Source organism: Tamandua tetradactyla, chromosome 13 (assembly GCF_023851605.1).
Source record: "Tamandua tetradactyla isolate mTamTet1 chromosome 13, mTamTet1.pri, whole genome shotgun sequence".
NCBI lineage: Eukaryota > Metazoa > Chordata > Mammalia > Pilosa > Myrmecophagidae > Tamandua > Tamandua tetradactyla.
Genome location: NC_135339.1, coordinates 84,915,103 through 84,934,842, shown reverse-complemented (window position 1 = coordinate 84,934,842; position 19,740 = coordinate 84,915,103). Strand labels below are relative to the sequence as shown.

General features: G+C 42.4%; 1 protein-coding gene across 7 annotated transcripts in view; it reads right to left on the bottom strand.

The window, feature by feature from the left end:
- Nucleotides 1-293: 293 nt before the first annotated feature.
- Nucleotides 294-19,740, bottom strand: part of BTBD16 (BTB domain containing 16) — a 76,613-nt gene continuing 57,166 nt past the window's right edge. For all 7 annotated transcript variants that reach the window (XM_077126291.1, XM_077126285.1, XM_077126289.1 and 4 more), the window contains 6 exons: nt 7,484-7,575; nt 6,073-6,155; nt 4,409-4,486; nt 3,256-3,354; nt 1,607-1,798; nt 294-445 (listed from right to left, as the gene is read on the bottom strand). In XM_077126291.1, coding sequence (XP_076982406.1) covers nt 377-445; nt 1,607-1,798; nt 3,256-3,354; nt 4,409-4,486; nt 6,073-6,155; nt 7,484-7,575 — 613 coding nt within the window. In that variant the 3' untranslated portion in view covers nt 294-376. The remainder of the gene's footprint in view (nt 446-1,606; nt 1,799-3,255; nt 3,355-4,408; nt 4,487-6,072; nt 6,156-7,483; nt 7,576-19,740) is intronic.

Here is a 19,740-nt window from a genome sequence, read left to right as displayed (position 1 = left end):
CCTTCCTACTTCAACTCTCGTTCTGGCTAGCCCAAACTGCCAGGGACAGTGTTGTGTCAAGGGTGCTGTTGTGAGTGGCAGGCGGAAATGCACCATGGACAGGGAGCTACTTCATGTTCCCAGTTGGAGCATGTGGCTGTTACTGGTGCACCCCAAGAGTACAGAAAGTCAGGGCTGGATTCAGGGTGCTTTGGGGTCACAGATGGTAAGTGGACTTGCATCCATGGCACTTTCAAGCCTCAAATGATACAAATGTGGACTCAAGTCATAATGAGACACCCAAACCAGGAAAGTCAGCTGAACACGTGAGTGGTCCATTTGTCATTTTATTTTTTGGTGGAATAAAAAAAAAATCCATAGATTCTTCTGGAAACTCTCAAGATATTGGGAAGATGAATGCAAAACTTGCATAAATTGGGATGCCCACAGTTTGGATTTTCAAGGTCTAAAAGATGAAACAAAATGAAGCAAATGAGACTTTTAGGATCAATACAGTTGCGCTCTAGAAGGGGAAAAAGGAAGAAAGAACAGCTGTGAAAGACGGTAGTTCTCAATCTGGCTGCACAGTAGAGTCACCTAGAGAGGATTTTTTGGTTTTGTTTTGTTTTTTTTAAGGTAAGCTTAAAAATAGTTAAGTATAAATTAAGCACAATAAGGTGCCCAAATTTTAAGGGTACAGTTTGACAAGTTTCGCAAAGCAAGTGCTCCTGTGTAACCATGGTCCTGCTTAAGCTAAAGAATATTTCTAGCACCTCAGAAATCTCCTTTATATTCTCTTTGGATCAAGATCCCTGCCTCCGCTCCCGCCATCCCCACAAGGTAACTGCTATTCTGATTTCTAACATCATAGAGAAGAAACTGGGAATCCTTTTGAAAACCCAATTACCTGGGCCCTACCTGCTCGCGGGTGGGGTGGGCTCAGGCCTGAGGAGTTTTAAAGGCCCTAGGTGATTCTGATTTCCAGCCAAAGCAGAGAATTATTCACTGGGTTAAGGTAAAGTTATATTCTTTCCAGGGCAGCAAGGAAGGCCCCTGGACCTCCTTGTATTCACAGCCCTAAGAATTCCTCTGAGGACTGTAAACCTAGGCATCTCTGGCAATTTCTGGATTGCAGTGGTCAGAGGCCAGGCCAAGTATTGTGTCTTGCCTGGGTCCTGCCCACTCCCCAAACTGAGGCAGATGGGCTTGATCCTCCTTTGATGAGCCAAAATGAGGCAGGCAGACCAGGGCCATGGATTTCTGTGGAAGCAATCAGCTATGTATAGGCTCCAGTGGAGGCAGTGGGGGCAAATGCATAACACTGAGTATCCCCCGCCATGCCCAACCAGCCTGAAATCCTTTGACATTTATACAATGAATCTGGAGTGACCAAATCAGGCAGTCTGATTGGGTTATAGTTATTAGTGTCCCCAGCTTTTTATTCTAGATGGTTCCTCTTTAGCATTATTTGGAGCATGGATAATATTTAAGAAATTGAACAAATTTCTCTGCAGATCACTAGAGATTCAAAGTCAGTGATCCAAAACAAAAAACAAAAAGCAGAGGTGAGGAGGAAATAAAAGAAAAGCAAAAAAAGGAAAAGAAGACAACAAAGATAAACACTCACATGGCTTCGGCAGGATGGCTTTACAAGTCCAAACTTCTGTGTGATCTGGTTGGTCCTGAACTCCTGCCACTTGCCGCCCACCATGGTGTGGGCTGAGATTTCATACCGCACCAAGCGTTCCGCTCTCAGGCTCACCATGGAGCTCTGCTCACAGACCACGGAGTTGTATTCCAAGTCTGTATGCCTGATTCTCTGCAAAGAGAGTGATACACCTCAAGTGGAACTACATTTGGGATTACGTAAAGGAAGGGAGCCCTGTTCCTAGCCCCAATCCCCTAGCTTGAACACATATGGAAAGCAAGAGGGCAGATCCAAAATGGCACCTTCTCCTGGAGTCACGGCTCTGAGTTAGCTGGCACTCTGAGCCCACACTATACACAACCACTGACTGATGGACTAGCGTTTGGCCAAGCTGGAGAAACTCCACTAAGTCAAGCAGTGTTGCATTGGAGGGTCTTCATTATCTCTTTGCCGGAATTTAAGAACCAAGATACTATTCATATGCACATTTTGATTTGTATCACTGTCCAGTAAACACCATTGTGGCAGGGCAAATGTCTGAGTCACTGAAGACCAAGAACAGAAGTCTAAGGAAGAGAAGTCACTTGCTCAAGGACACCTAGTGAGGTAGTGGCAAAGTGGGGACTAAAACTCAGATTTTCTCATTCATGCATTCATTCATTTATCCATTCAGTCAGCCAACCAGTCACTTAACATGCCTCCATGTTACAGGGACTATGCCTGGCAGTGGTAAATAAAAAGGAAAATAAAATATGGCTTCCCAAGGACATCTGAGTCTTAGAGAAGAGAGAGGCTTATAAGCAAATCCTAAGTGGAACACAGAGGCACATCATCATCATCACCATCATCACCATCAGCCTTCACTATCACCATCATCGCCATCATCACCATCACTAAGATGCATACTGCTTCTTTGGTCCATTTCTGTTCTGGGCCCTTGGCATAAATTAAGGCATTTAATCCTTGCCACAAACTAGTGTAATAGGTCCTGTTGTCTTCTCCACCAAAACAGTGAGGACACTGAGACACAGAGAGGCTCAAAGGACTGGACAAGGTTACATGGTTCACCAGGCAGTAGGACTGCAGGCTCTCCACTCTTAAACACTACAGTCTCCTGCCCTTTCTAAAAGTCCAGCAAGAGTATCAGGGCAAAGCCATCCATCCTCCTGATGCCTGTTTTGGTGTCCTGTCCATGGCTCTGCTCTGCCACTCTAAATGAGATCACAAACTCCCTCCCCCACTTGTAGGCACTACCCACTACCCTGGGGGAAGAATGACCCATCTGCAAAGCATTACCCACCATATATGAATCCAAGATAAACTGAGCCCCAGATGTGGCGTTAAAAGACTAGAATTTGACCCTAGCTTTACCGATCAGAGACCACATGAGCAGGAAGACACTCAGCTTTGAGATCCTCTTCTGTTAAATGGGCTAATGATACCTACCTCCCATGGTTGTTGCCAAAATTAAGTGACATCATGTATATAAGAGTGATTAGCATCAGGCTTATACTACATTCCATATTAATTGTTATTAAGATTAACCAATTATTATTAATTTAATACTAATTGACTCTGACTCTAAAAGAGTTTTCAGACATACCTTTCTTGTGCTCTGTTCTCCTTACCTGCATGTAAAAACTATAAGAGGTGGCATCATGTTTGATTCCCTTTATCTCAAAGAAGAATCCATATATAGCGATCGTTTGTGAATAAACTGTATACTCCTAAATTGTGAAAGATAGACAACCAAGTTAAAGGAAGATATATCTTCAGTGTTAGAGGCAAGAGGATATAGCAAAAGAAATTCTAGCTACAACAACAAAAGTGACTAACTTGCTAACTGATTTGAAAGTGAAAATACAACAGCAATTTTAGCCTTGGAAGCACAGAAAAGCCAAGTTGTAGAGACTCCACAAATCCTTGGCAGGTTAGCCCTCAATGACAATATTATTTACTCTGCGTAGTTTCCTTACAGAGGAAAAGAATGAGCTGGGCACATTCTCCTCAGATGACCTGTGGTCTGCAGACCTTCGAAACAAAGTATTTTGTTCCAATTTGATGGGCCTGTGAGACTCTCCAGACTCTTGGCCCGTCTACTTGCAGCTGAGGGGCTGAACCCAACACATCCAGGCTGGCCTGGAGAGGGGCCTATGATGATAGATTGAGGGCCCAGAGTTCCTGAGACTTAATTTGAGATCACTACTGGGACAGTTTTAAAGAAGGCAAAGGAAAGCAGCAATTTCTCAGAGAATTGTGGCTATTACAGAGAACCCAGATACAGCAAAACCCCCAATCCTAGATGTCCCTCACCCCTCCCTGGTGACTGAGCCCCAGTCAGCTGCTCTGATTCTGGGACCCAAAATAGCCTCCCTGAACAGGTTTGCCCTCCAACCTTAAACGTTGAAATGGATTTTCATTTTGAGCCATTTGGCAGCCTGTGATGTTTGTGGGGTATAGGGTGACCAATTCATTCCCATTTACCCAGGACTCTTCTGATTTTAGGGAAACCCCTCTGTCCTGGGAATGATGGAACAGCTGGTCACCTCGGCAGGGAAATTCAGAGTAAGTACATCAGATTACTAAAGCGCCTGTTCCAGGTCCCTGTCCATAAATTTTATTTCCTAGTTACTGGTGAGTGTGTAGAGAAGACACTAAGGCTCCCTTTTCTCTCTGGCATTTCTACTAGAGGTAAGAATTGATCACAGGCACTGCAGGAAGGTCCTTCACTGGGCATGGGAGTGGAAAGTTCTTCCCCTTGTGTGGTCCAGTCTTCAGTACCTGGTTGAAGAGCAGCCCATATCTCATGGCCTGGGTGGTAAGATCTTTCAGGTGGAACATGTCACCCCCACTCTCAAGCTGAAAGGAAAAGACACACAGCTTACCAGCAGCCCCATCCCCCGGAAACCAGTGCTGTTTCTCATTTTTCTGTCCAATCATGGGTTCCCACGACCCCACCAAGCTTGAAAGATAGTTCTGCTCTAGAGTCTACATTCAGCCCTTCAGCCAGCCTGCAAGTATATATTAAAGACCTACTATGTACCCAGTACTGTGCTCAGTGCTTTCAGGGGATACCAAGATGAAAAGGAAAATGTCCCCAGGCAGTGTCACTGGGGAAACAGGATGTGCACCTCAGTAGCTCCATGGAGGCAGAGAGTGATGGTGGCCATAAAGTCAAGAACAAGAACAGACCTGCCCAGGGCTGGGGAAGGGAGGGAGCAGATTTCAGGAGGATGACACTGGGGTCAGAGGTCAAAGCAAGGGCAGGGTTAGGAAGGCATGAAGAGGGAGGTGGGCTCTTCCTGACATGTGCAGGCCATAGGGACTGTCCTGTCTCGGTCACCCCTCCTCTGCTCTGTCATTCTCCAGAGAAGCTCTGTTCCATGGAGTCATTCTCTACTTTGCAGAGAGCTGAGCACTGTGGTTTGCCCATAACAATAGATAGTTGTTGAGCTGAATGGAATTTTAACTAGTGACTCATACATCTTCAGAACTCAAACACTGCCCTGCTTCATCCCTAAAGCTGCAAGATTGGAAACACATAGAAGAACAATGGCTTGCATAGACAATTCATGAAGGGGGATGTACCACATGGAAAAATACCACATTTGCTAGTAATAAAGGAAATGCATATTAAAAAATAAGATATCATTGTTCATTTCTTAATTGACAAAAGCGATTTGAAATTCAAACATGCTACATTGGTGAGGATGTACAAAGTGGAGCACTTTCATTTATTGCTGGAGGAAGAGTAAATTGGTCCCCAAATTAGTTAATGTATCAAGACCAAAAACGTGTAAAAATGTGCATTCCTTTTTGCGCCACTTCTACTCTTCAGAATCTAATATACAAAATAATTCTAAACATAGTAAAATAAGCCATTGCATGCAAATACTCTCACAACAATTAACAATTAGAAACGCTCTACATTTTCTACAATAAAAGAATGACAAAGTAGCACTTGAATAGTTTGCAACCATTAAAAACGGTGTTAAGGAGCACATTTAATTAAGTGCATTAAAAAAAAAGACTGAAAGGCAATGATTGCAATGAGATGTTAACAGTACTTTGGGGAGATGAGTTTGTGGGTATTTTTACTTGACCTTCCTTTGTTTTCTCTGCGTTTTGAGACTTTTCAGTCATATGTATATATTGCATCTGTGTTTCATAGGGGACTTGGTTTTGGGGGCGTGTGACTGGTGCTCCCCCCACTCCATCTAACTCCCCAGATTGACCTGGCAGATGGGTAAGCAACTGGATTCCAAGGCTGGGCCTCCTGCCTCCTGCCCTGCCTGGCCCATCCCATTTCCCTTGGGAAGGATCCAGACATGTCCTGACCTCAGAGGTCCAGGAGTTTCAAATGAAAAACACATCTCCAGAAAAAGCAAAGTCAGAAAGGTAGTCCATTCCAGTCATTGTCTCCTTTTCTGAGCCGGGCGACTCACCGCGTGGTAATGGTTGGCTGCCACCCGCGCGAGCCACATCTCGGGGAAGAAGTTGATGTGCCTTAACTCCTCCAGGTCTTTGCCTTGGAAGACACACAGGGAGCAGTTTTTCAGGTTTTATTCACAACAGAACCTCAAAAGCCTCATTCACAGAAAAAAGGAGGACAACAGGAGCTGAGGATTGAAAAGGAAAACTAGAGTCTTATTTGTTCTGCTGATAAGCACTGTGGTGGGGTTCAGAGTTAACTCCTTATATACCCCTAATTAATTATTTTTTTAAAAATGTATGCAAGTAAACTTTCAAAGAAATGAATGAATTTGCTCTAAGCTGGGTGACTCCTTCAGCAGAAACTTTTCTATACTACTTAACACTTTTAAAGTTTAATTTAAATGATGTTGAAAGAACTCTATTCCCACAGTCCAGGGACCCTGGAAGGTGCCTTGGGAATGACTGCTACAGGAAAAGCCACCGGGGGTCCTCAAAGGACAACCAGAACCTCCAAAGATATTTCACTTTTCACAGCATTACCTGCAAAAACAATTACCAAAAAAAAAAAACATATTTAGGCTACACATTGGTTCAATTTTCAAAATTTTTATATGACAAAATGGAATTGCTCCTGTTTTTATTCTTCTCCCCAACTTTTCCCTAGGTCTCCCTTCCTAGGGCCCCAGGAATCTGCAAGGTCCGTGTAACCCAAATGGAAGCTTTCTGGGCACTTTTCCCCGCTGCAGACCTCCCCAGAAGGGGGGTTATGATTGGATAAACAGGGTATCTAGTGTCCAGAAGCAACTTGGGGAAAATTGCCTTGCTTTTCTGAACATCCTATTTTGTAGACCTACTGATTCTATCTGGAGGGCTGAAAATCGTTTTGAAAAAGTTCTCAAATATCCTTTCACACATAAAGATCTCGCTGGGTGACCTCCTGGGGTTCCCCAGACACTCCCTTCCCACATTTCCCTCCTCTTTCCAAGTCACAGTCGCTTTCCCCAGTGTCCAGAGCCTGAGGCTGAAGGAGAACAAGCCTGGGTCTGGAGCAAAGACACCAACTTTTCTCCAAATCGCTACCCAAAAGACCTAGAACAGACTCATTCATTCTAAGAGGCAGGGCACAGTATTGTTAAATGACAACAAAGCAACACTGCAGTTGTATCCTGCTTTGCCACATCCATCTAATTTCACAGAGGCACTGATTACCCCATGTTATGGACAAGGAAAATCTAGACCGAGAGGTTACATGACTTTCCCAATGTCACACAGTAGGGAACAACAGCACCAGATTCCAGCAGCTTGCTCTTCTCCCTTCGAAACATCTTGTGGGGCTTGCCCGGGGGGGTGGGGTGGGGCTAAGGAGTGGGGGAAGATCCTACATAGCTTGCTGTGGACACTCTCACAAGGGCTGGAACTCACCTTTGTTGATGCCATCCAGACGCAGGCAAAGAAAGAGTGGCATAAAGCTGTGTCCACTGTCGCGGTCCAGAAAGGCACACTTCTTAGGAAAACTTAGCAGAGGCACAAAGAAAAATAAAGGGCTTTCAGAAAACTCCCCTCTGGAAATAGTCAAAGCCTTGTCACACAGACAAGTGGTTTCACCAGCCAGGGTAGACGGTGCCTGGTTTTCTGGATGGGTTTGTGCGTGGGCTTAGCCAACTTTTGGCAAGTCTGACTCTGGAGATTCTCATGAGACAAATGTTTGTGTTCACGCTGAACTGTGCATAGAGTAGGTACTCAATAAATACTTATTAAATGACCGATGGGAATGTGTTACTTTTAGAGGATTTCAATATACATTTTCTCACTTGAGTCGCCTTAACTTCCTGTTGGACAGAGAGGGCAAGTACCATCAGCTCCATTTTACACATGAAGAAACAGGATCAGCCAGGAATCAAACCCAGAACTCAGACCTCTTTTCTACATAATGCTGCCCTTTGGACAAGCAAACAAATTAAGCACTTCAAAAATGCTTTTTGGTACAATTTGTTTTAAAACGCTTTAGCAGTTTAGCAGCTGGTCTCACCATCAGGTCTGCTACAGTCAGTGTTAACACAAACCCCAGTTAATTTCCACACAAGGCTCAAGGTCAGAGCTGGGTTAAGAAGCTCAGATTCCCCTGGAGAAGACACACACACCCACACACACATCCGCCACCCTTGTTTTGAAACCAACTTGCTTCATAAAATGGTCACTTTCCACAAATGGGGACAATGGGGGGTAATTTTTCCAGGTCCCTTTGGAAATGTAAAGTCACCCCCCTCGAGGCAGATCCTGTATAAGACCAGCCAAGGGCATTTTTAGATTTTTCCATGAATCAAAAGTGACGCCCGAATCCCAGCATTCAGCCCCACTGGCTGCATCCGTCCCACCTCTGCTGGCCATGGCAGCTAACTTGCCCAGGAACCATCCTGTTTTCATAAGATCCGGGAATGCCTAGGATTCCAGCAGTGGCGTGACAGATTGGTCCGGGGTGCTGAGGAGTTAGAATGGGAGAGGGGTGCCAAGATAAATGAGTTCTGATTCAACTTGATTATCATTTATTGGAATCTACTGTGTGCCCATCTTAGGGGTGGCCTAATCAGACAAAGAGTCGATCTCTTCAAACTGTGGAAGTGAAATCATTGCCCTCCCTCCTACGTGGGACATGACATCCAGGGGTGAAAGTCACCCTGGCGACCTGGGATGACTCCCGGGATGAATCCAGACCTGGCACCATGGGATCAACAATTCCATCCTGACCAAAAGGGGGAAAAGAAGTGTAATTAATAAAGTATGAGTGGCAGAGAGAGTTCAAATAGAGTCAAGAGGCTACTCTGGAGGTTACTTTTACGCAAGCTTCAGGTAGACCTTGCTACCTATCATAACCTGCCAACCGCCAACTAGGACCATTCCAGCCAACCCTAAAGAACACCTAGGGCAATATATAAGATTCTAAAAGGGTTCCAGGCACTAGGGTAACTTTCCAGAAACCTACAACCTCCAGATGGGTCCCTGGTCCAGATAAGTCCTGAAACCTAGCCCAGCCTCTCCAGAACATCAGATAGTTCCATCTCCCTACTCCATATTAGTGACAGACCCTTCCAATACCCAAAATTTAGAATTGCCATAGCCCAAATTACTCCAAAGAGAGGTATGGAAAGATCAAAGGTGATGGTGGAATTATGCATAGAAGATTAATTAACAAATGAATATGAATGCTGAATCATTAAATTGATATCTTTTATTCTCTAGTATTTTAGAGGACCTAGAAGTAAAAACCTAAAATTGTGAAATTGTAACCCATGCCAAACTGTGAAATATGTTCTACAACTAATTGTGGTGCTGTACTTTGAAATTTATAGCTTTTTTGTATATATGATATTTTTCACGAAAAAAAAAGGAAAAAAAGTTGATTGTCATGATTAAAAAAATATTTAAGCCCTCCAGCCTCCTATATTCTGGAGCAACTAGAAGGAAATAGATGAGAGGATTACATGGTAGCCCATGACAAACTCTGGGATCTGTCTGGTAACTACTTGTTGAAGAGCGCTTTGAAAATTATTGCTTTTTTATTTCTTTGTTTTGTATATATGTTATAATACACAATAAAAAAAGTAAAAAAAAAAAAAAGTAGATTTCTTCAGAGTGCAAGGCTATGGGTCCACGAACCAACTCCCCGCTGCCCAGGTCAAGCGGAGCTGGGACTAATGTGGACTGTTCAAGTGCTTTGAGAACACAGAGATCGGAGCTGGACAAATCCCACCTTCACACTCACTCGCCTACTTTCCATGGACTGGTCTGGATGCAGCCTCCCTTTCTGCCCCTCCTTCATCACTTATTGGAGGAGCAACCAGGAAGCATCATGGCCAGGCAGCAGGTTGGGAGGAAAGGAAGGGCCAAAGCTGAAGAAATCCTCCCCAGACTAGCTGAGTGTTCAGTGTGACAGGCCCAGTGCTCGCGGCAATAGCTCTTACATCCTGTGTGTCTCTGAGAAGTAAATGTATGCTGGAGTGCATACTAAAAGCAATACAGTCAGCCACAGAGGGAAAAGGACAGGCCAACAGGAAAACATTCCCCTTTTAACCTAGAAGCTACCAGGCACCAATTCTGCTGCTTTGCTCAGAGTAAGAAGGCTGCTTGGCAGCCGGGGGAGCAGGGAAAAGCCAAGAATCCAGATTTCTCCCCTTGAGAGGCACTCAGACCCAAAGGATCACTAGCTGGGACCTCTCTCATGAAACCCTCCTCTCCCTGAGGATTTAGTAAGAGCTTTGCTGAGACAGGTGATTGGACTTTATGACTCTTTTGAGCCACAGGAAAGTGTCGCTAATGCTCATCATCAAAGTTGATTTGCAGGGGTCATGGGTAGCTATTTGCTCAACCATGGTTCAGGTTCAGGTTCTCTCCTGGCCCAGCCACTCATCAGTTATGTGATGAGCCTCTCTGGGCTGCAAGCTCCTTCTCTGTCAAGTTGGGACCATATCATTCTTGCCTCCTTGGGTGGTTGGAAGGAGTAAAGGTGACAGAGCTCATGAAGAGTTTGGTAGAGCTGTCTGTACCCATAAATTCTCAATACCACTAAATGTTATTACCATAATGCTTTTATCCAAGGGAAGGTGACCTGGACTCAAGCTGGTTAAGTGTGTGGCATTGCTATCCCTCTAAGTTACACAAGCCATGGGCCAGTACAAAATGGTGGCCTCAGATGCTGACTTTCTAAAAGCTTGAAAGATCTGAGGGTGGTCCAATTCCCTCAAATCAATCAGTACGGCTCTTCCGCCTGGAATCTAGAAAGGTCAACTGTTGCAGAACCAGAACTGGAACCGGGGCCTCTTGAGTCTAGCCCACTGTGTTTTCCAAGATAGCTGGTGCTCTCAGCAATTCAGCCCAATGATAAGTTTATTCATGTTATGTCATATAAAATGGAAGGAAGTGGGCTGCTAAGTCTAGAGACTTATATGCATGGCTATATTAATAGAATCAAAGGCTAGCATGATTTCCCCTCTTAGTCCTGCCTCCTAAAGTTCATCCAGAAACCCTTGGGGAAGGCCCTTTTGGGGAGGACAGTACAGTTCTTTGATACTGAAAGATCTGAGAAGTGAATGCATGCTGGAGTGCATGCTGAAAGAAATACAGTCAGCCACAGAAAGAAAAGGACAGATCTACAGGAAAGCATTCCCCCTTTAACCTAGAAGCTACCAGGCACCAATTCTGCTTCTTTGTTCAGAGTAGGAAGGCTGCTTGGCATCCTGGTTGGCCACCAGGTCTCAAGGCCCTGGAAATGAACCCCCTGCAGATCTAGTGAGAGGAAGTACCTCAGGGACAAGTCTCCCTCTGTTGGGTACAGACTTGAAATTTTAGAGATGCTCTTTACCACAACCTTCTCATTTCTTTCATTCTGTCATCTGTTGGAGTCATGTACCCCTCCTGTTGCGTGTCAGACCCAAGCCCCGTAAGCCTTCATACTTCAAACTTTAACTTTAAAATATACACTTTGGGGAAATAACTCTCGATGAAAAGGGAACCTGCTGCTGTTAAGAAAACAAAACAACATATCTCAGTATAGGAGATCTGGGAATATTCTGAAATCAAAGAACTAGGAAATGTTCTCTTTCTCTGTTATAGTAAATTAAACAATTCTTACCACCACCACCACCATCAATTACCAAACACCTACTACCATCTGTCACCTACTGCCAAGGGCTATACTGGGTCTTCTTCTCACATGAAAGCTCACCTAGGTATCAGTCCTGGTTAGTGGGCATTGCCATCTCCACACTGGGGATGGCATAGAATGGGGAGGTTACTTGTCCAAAGCCTGGGATTCAGACTCAGGTCAGCCACCTTCTAACATACCTTACTTACTGAATGTGGTGTCTGTCTCTGTCTGCCAGATTGTAAGTGCTGTGAACATGGGATTTGTGCCTGCTTTGTTTACTCTTGTATTTGGAGTGCCTATTACAGTGCCTGGCACTTTGTCAGTTTGCAATATGTTTACTGAATTAGTTGGATGAATGATATGGTCTCACCGACACTCCAGGCTCAATTCCAACCATTTCATCTTTCCATGTGCCCCGAATTTCCCCTCTAGGAATGCTAATACTCCACCCCTAAAACATGCATATGCACACGCACGTGCACATGCACACTAGGCTATTTCATGCCTATATTCCTATGCTCACGTAGTCCCCACCTTCCCAATGTTCCATGCCTATTTGTCAGATTGAGTCTTATCAGTCATTTGTCAAGACCCAGTCTGATGTCATTTGACTGTATGGCTTTGATATTTGACCAAAGTCATCTGGAGAACTGGGTTAGAAATAATGACTAATCATAATCCCAGCTCCCCTTTTCTAAGGGCCCCTACATCCAGACAATGTACGCTTCTTGTGCTCCTTCTAACCTTCCACATTTACTACTGAAGACATATTTTGGTCCCTCTCAGTATGGGACCAAAAAGCGAAGAAGCAAGTTCTAGGGGAAGTGAAAAATTAGTAAGGAATAAGAACAAAAAATATTTTAGACCTACAAAACAAGGGAGATTCAATTCCAGAGAACTAAGTTAAAGGGGAGTGGGTGTGGCATGGTCAGAGTAAGAGAAGAAACAAAAAAGATAAGAAGCATAAAAAGCAAATGTTTTCGTTTCTCAGTTGTTAAAACAAATACTATGCAATGGGTCGGCCTAAACAATGGGAATTTGTTGGCTCACAGTTTTAAGGCTAGGAAAAGTAAAAAATCAAGGCATCACCAAGCTATGCTTTCTTTTAGAAGTCTGTAGTGCTCTAGGACTAGCCGCTGGTAATCTTTGGTCTTTGACCTTTCTGTCACATGAGAAGGCACATGGTGGCATAGTCTCCTTTCTCTTCCAGGCTCCACTGATTTCCAGCTTCTGGCCATTCTCCATGGCTTCTCTCTCTGTGACCTTATCTATAAGGCCTCCAGTAATAGGATTAAGATACATTTTGATTCAGTTGGGCCACATTTTTACTCAAGTAATCTTATCAAAAGGTCCTATTTACAATGGGTTCACACCCACAGGAATGGATTAAGAACATGTTTTTCTGGGGTACATAACTTCCAGATACCATAGCAGGTAAAAAGTCATTCTATTGTTCTAACATGTATCAAACTCCCTGCACAGGGCTTGTTGGAGAAATTCTGAAAAAGAACAGTGTAATGGCCTTAATATTCATGACTCAAGATATTTCAGAAGGAATGTCCTGGTAAAGAGAGTCATGGGTGCCCATGCCAGGGATGCCCAGTTTCATGACGACTCTGTGGCTACGTGTGAAAATGTCATTCATCACAAGAAGCACATGGTCTTTGCCTCCCATAGGGAACAGCAACACAGAAAATTTATCTGGCAATATTAGTAGGTAAGGGTGCCATGAGGGCACCACATGGCTGGGCAGCACTCCTGGCCATTTCCTGTGGTAGTTCCCCTCGGCACGGTGGTGGTGGGGGAAAGGGTGTTGGGTTTGTCAGGCAAGTGCATACTTGCTCATGCAAGTCCACATAGGCAACTCGTTCTCTTGTCCTCTCTGAAAAGAGAAGCTCACAGGAGAAATCTGTCCAGTGTGCAGGTGAGAACAGGAAGGCTTTTGGAGGAATCCCTGTCTATCTCCTTAAAGGTTGGTTAGATTTGAATAGGGCACAGGAAGAAGGAGACTTGGCTGGTGTGGTCAGGGGAATGTAGAAGTTGGGATCCTATGGTGTGTAGTGAAGAACTCACTTTATATACAGAGAGGTCTGGCCTTTGTCCTAGCTCCTGGGAGGTAACCTCTTAAACCCTGGAACTTCCCCAGTGGTTGAACGTCCTTGTTATTCATGGTGGGCCCCTTTGACCACACCTGATAGATTAAGCAAGTGAAATGACACAGGTGGGGATCTGGGCACACAAAAAAGACATCCCATGCAACCATGTGATTAAAGGGTTTGGGCTTTAAAGCCAAATGAGTGGTGGGGGAGAGGGGCAATGATTCAATCAATCATATTTTTACAATGAAGCCTCACTAAGAACTCTGGGCATCGAACTCAGGTGAACTTCCCTGGTGGACTATACTCTGGATATCGCCATACATTGATTCCAGGAGGGTAACATGTGGGGACATGGAAGCTTCTCATTTGGGGACCCTCCCACACTTTGGTGTATGTGTCTCTTCCTTTGACTGGTTCCAATTTATATCTTTTTTATTATAATATGCTCTAATCCCAAGTATAGCACTTTCCTGAGTTCTGTGAGCCATTCTACCAAATTACTAAACCTGAGGGAGTGGGGAAACTTGAATTGTAGCCAGATGGTAAGAAGTAAGGGTGGCCCTGGTTGATGTTAGTAGCATGTGGTTGATGTCAGAAGTTTTGGGCGGACTTGTCAACCAACTGGAGGACTCTGCTAACTGGGCAGTTTGGCAAACTCCATGTATGTGAGAATTGCCTTCAACACCTGCATTCTTTGTAAGCCCAATGCTAGAACCCACCCTTGTAGTATCTTAAGGGGAACCACTTAGTGATTAATAAATCAGTTAAAGACCAGAATCACAGGTCTGTTAATGATCTGTCCTTACCTCTGAGATCTCAAAGTAAAAATGATGTGTCAGAAGACCTAGGAGACCTAGTTTAATCCCAGCGTCACCACCAATTTTCTAAAAGTGCTTGAGCAAGCCCTTTAGCTTTCCTCGGCCTCAGATTACTCAACTTCGAAACAAAAGTTGGACCAGTTGATCTTCATAGGACCTGCCAACATCAACCTTTGTTGATTTAATAAAATGAACTATTTAACACTGATATGAACCAAACACATTTTGTTGCTCTGTAGCTTAGAGGCTGTCATTCACCCCAATCTATATAATTTAAGAGAAGGTCTACACTGTTCTCTAGGAGAAAAATATTTGAAGTTCAGATGATCTTTTCTGCTTCTAACTTTTATGACCAATTTCACCTGATCTTGGGTTGGAGTCTCTACCTCTCCAGAGATCACTTGGATTCAATCCTGTCTGAGGAACCAGGAAGAAGACACAGGGGATAAGAAAATTCTGTGGGGCTAGTTTCCAATCATGTGCAAAACAACTAGGGAGTCATCCCCAGGCTCTGGGAGGAGAGTTCCATCTGGAATATAGCATATACTGTGGCATCTAAGGGTGGAAACAGAAAGATGCTGATCAAGGTCTAAATCACTCACAACAGGATAGAGACTATTCCATGTTATGTCCACTTTTTGCAAGTTATCACTTCTGAGTAGGCACTGTGGGCCTTGCAAAAACTGCACTTGTTTCAATTAAACACCAAAGAGCTGTGCTGACAATAAAGTCACAGTGGTCCTCCTTGAAATATTTATTCAGAGATTAAAGTCACCATTAAAGTATATTCAAAGCTTCATTCATTCAATACTTACTGAACAGGTATTAGGCATTGGACCCTGAGAGTATAAAGTTAGTAAGACCCAGTCCTGCTGCAAATGGCCAGTGTGGGAGCTATGATCAGATAGTCAAAATAAATGTTTTAAATAAACAAGAGAGAAATCCTATGGTAGAGTTGTACGCAGGATATTATGGACATCTGAATCAGAAAGAAGAGGAAGGGGGGTTCTCCCCAACAGAGGGAGACCTGAGTCAAGTATGGGAGGATAGTAGATCAATTCAGGCAGATAGTATTAAAAAACCCATTGCTCTCAGCTCTCATCTATCTAAAAGTACCACCAATTAACCCAAATAAAATTATCTGCCACAGATGCCACATTTCTGTGTACAAGATCATGGATTCTGAACTGCAGTGGCCTGCTTTTCCCATCTTCTCTTATCTCCTTTTCCAGCCAGATAGACTAGAGTAAATGAATGACTCACCTTGCTACCACATTCACTCTTGTAGTCACCCATTCCACTCCATCCTCAAGAAACCACCATAGGTCAGATTCTTGACTCTTCACCCAAACTATGGCAACTTGTCCTTTGGCTTCCTTCCTTTTTCCAGCCCAGTCTATCGCACATTATGATGCCAGATACGTTTCTTAAGCCAATCCTCACTCCTGACACACTGTACCCAAACAGATCATATAAAAAATTGGGATTATGCTAAAGGAATACAGCTAAAGGAAATTTATAGCCCTAAATTAGAAAATAAGAAAGGCCAACAATCAATTAACTAAGTATCTGTTTCAAGAAGTTAGAAAAACAGCATCAAATAGTACCTAAAGAAAGTAGAAGTAAGAAAATAATAAAGAGAAAATTTTAATAAAATAGAACACATATAATTAAGAAAAATCAGCAGAGCCAAATGGTAGCTTTTTTTTTTTTTAATGACAAAATAAACCCTTAGCAGGATTTATTTGATTAAGGGATGAAAAAAAAAGAAATGCAAAAATTACCAATATCAGATATGAAAAGGGGGATATGCTGGTTTGAAAGGATTATGTACCCTAGAAAAGCCATGTTTTAATCCTGATCCATCTTGTGGAAGTGCCTGTTTCTTTCAATCCCTATTCAGCACTGCAGATTGGAAGCTTGATTAGATTATCTCCACGAAGATGTGACTCGCCTAATTGTGAGTATTAACCTTTCGTTAGAGGGAGATGTGACTCCACCCTTTCCACAGGGGTCTTGGTTAGTTTACTGGAATCCTTTAAAAGAGGAAACATTTTGGAGAGAGTCCCTTTTAGAACCACAAGAACCACGAGAGCCCACACAGCCTGAGACTTTTGGAGATGAAGAAGGAAAATGCCCCCAGTTCCCCTTCATGAAAAAAGCCTGGAGAAAAAGCTAGCAGACATCACCATGTTTATCATGTGCCATTCCAGTTGAGAGAGAAATCCTGAACTTTATCGGCCTTTCTTGAGTGAAGGTAACCTCTTGTTGGTGCCTTAACTTGGACACTTTTATAGACTTGCTTTAATTTGAACATTCTCATGACTTTAGAATGTAAACGTGCAATTTAATAAACTTCCCCTTTTAAGAGCCATTCTGTTTCTGGTATATAGCATTCCAGCAGCTAGCAAACTAGAACAGGGGATATCACAACAAATTCTACTGACACTAAAAAGGTAACAAATATTTATTAACATAGACCAAATTTGGGGGCATAACACATGTCTTAAAATTTAAAAGAATTAAAATCATGCAAGGTATTTTCTTTGATAACAATGGAATTAAATTAGAAATCAGTAACAGAAACATGTCTGGAAACCCTCAAATGTTTGGAAAACAAAGAACACAATTCTAAATAACCCATGAGTCAAAGAAGAATTCCAAAGAGAAATTAGAAAGTATTTTGAACTGAATGAAATTAAAACACCACATTTCAAAATTTGTGGGATGAGGCTAAAGCAGTGTTTAGAGAGAAATTTAAAGCTAAATGCTTATATTATGACAAAAATAAGTTATTAAATCAATGATCTAAGCTTCCACCATGAGAAATTAAATAAAAAGAGCAAATTAAACCCAAAGTGAAGAAAGGAAGTAATAAAAGCAAAAATCAACTAAACCTAAAACAAGAAAATAATAAAGAAAAATTAATGAAACCCAAAGCTATTTCTTTGAAAAGATAAAAAGTTGGTAAGTCTCTAGTTACACTGATGGGGGAAAAAGAGAAGATACAAGTACAACATCAGAATGAGAGAAGGGACATCATTACAGATCCTATAGACATCAAAAGGATAATAAAAGACTACTATGAGCAATTTTTTGGTCAATAAATTTGACATCTGAGATGAAATGAAAAATTCTTTGAAAGACATAAACTACCAAAACGCACTCAAGAAGAAAGAGACAACCTCAACAACCATATAACTATTTAAGAAATTGAATTTGTAGTTTAAAACTTTCTCACAGAGAAATCTCCCAGACCAAGATGTCTTCATTGGTGAATACTACCTAGTATTCAAGAAAGAAATAATACCAATTTTATACAAACTTTTTGAGAAAATAATAGAGGAAAGAATACTTTTTAACTCATTCTCTGAGGCAGAAAAAGGCATTAAGATAAAAGAAAACTACAGACCAATATCTTTCATGGACATACATGTAAAAATTCTAACAAAATGCGAGCAAAATGAATCTAACAATGAATAAAAAGGAAATTAAAATTACATTTTACAGTAGCATAAAATACTCAGAGATAAATTTGTTAAAATATGCATAAGACCTACTATAAAATATTGATAAGAGATATGTGGTAGTTAGATTCAGTTGTCAACTTGGCCAGGTGAAGATGCCTAGTTATATTGGTGTGGACATGAGCAACAACCTCAATTGTTGCTGATTATATCTGCAGTCCGCTAGGAGACGTGCCTGTTGCAATGAATGATGTTTGATTTAATTGGCTGGTGCTTAAATGAGGCAGCTCAACATAGCACAGCCAAAGCAGCACAGCATACCTCACCTCAGCACTTGCAGCTCAGCCCAGGTCTTTGGAGATGCAGAAAGGAATCATCCCAGTGAAAGTTGCTGGAACCCAGAGGCCTGGAGAGAAGGCCAGCAGAGATCGCCCTGTGCCTTCCCACGTAAGAAAGAACCTCAGTTGAAAGTTAGCTGCCCTTCCTCTGAAGAACTATACATTAACTAAATAAATCCCCTTTTATTGAAAGCCAATCCATCTCTGGTGTGTTGCATTCCAGAAGCTAGCAAACTACAAGAAATAAAAGAAGACCTAAACAAATGGAGAGATAAATTGTGTTCATGGATCAAAAGACTTTATGTTGTTAAGATATAAATTCTCCCCAAATTATTCTGTGGATTCAATGCAATAAAAAATCCCACAAACTTTTTCATAGACATTGATCAGCTGATTTTAAGATTAATGTGAAAATGCGAAGAAGCTACATTAGCCAAAATGATTTTGAAAAAGAACAAAGCTAGAGAACTTCTGCTACCTAATCTCAAGACTTATACTAAAGCTATGAAGACAGTGAGATATTGGTATAAAATAGGCTGTGTTAGTTAGATTCAGTTGTCAACTTGGCCAGGTGAGCATACCTAATCTTGTTGCTGCAGACACAAGCCAACGGTACGTGAACCTCATCTGTTGCCAATTACATCTGCAGTTGGCTAGGAGGCGTGTCTGCTGCAATGAGTGACGTTTGACTTAATTGGCTGGTGCTTAAATGAGAGAACGCAATGTAGCACAGCCTAAGCAGCTCAGCATTCCTCATCTCAGCACTAGTAGCTCAGCCCAGGCCTTTGGAGATGCAGAAAGAAGTCACCCCAGGGAAAGTTGTTGGAACCCAGGGGCCTGGAGAGAAGACCAGCAGAGACCATCTTGTGCTTTCCACATAAGAAAGAACCTCAGTGGAAAGTTAGCTGCCTTTCCTCTGAAGAACCAACAAAATAAATCCCCTTTTATTAAAAGCCAATCCGTCTCTGGTGTGTTGCATTCTGGCAGCTAGCAAACTAGAACATAGGCATCCTGATAAAAGAAACAAAACATTGAGTCTAGAAATAGACCCACACATATATGGTTGATTGATTTTTGACAAAGGTGCCAAAATAACTCAATGGAAATTGAATGATCTTTTCAACAAATTCTACCAGAATAACTGGATATCTATAGGCTAAACATGAACCTTCATCCATACCTCATACCATAAACAAAACTTAACTTAAAATGAATCATAGACATAACTTTAAGCTCTAAAACTATAAACCTCATAGTACACAGGGAAAAATTCTTGGCAATCTTGGCTTCAGCAAAGATTTATTAAATAGGACATG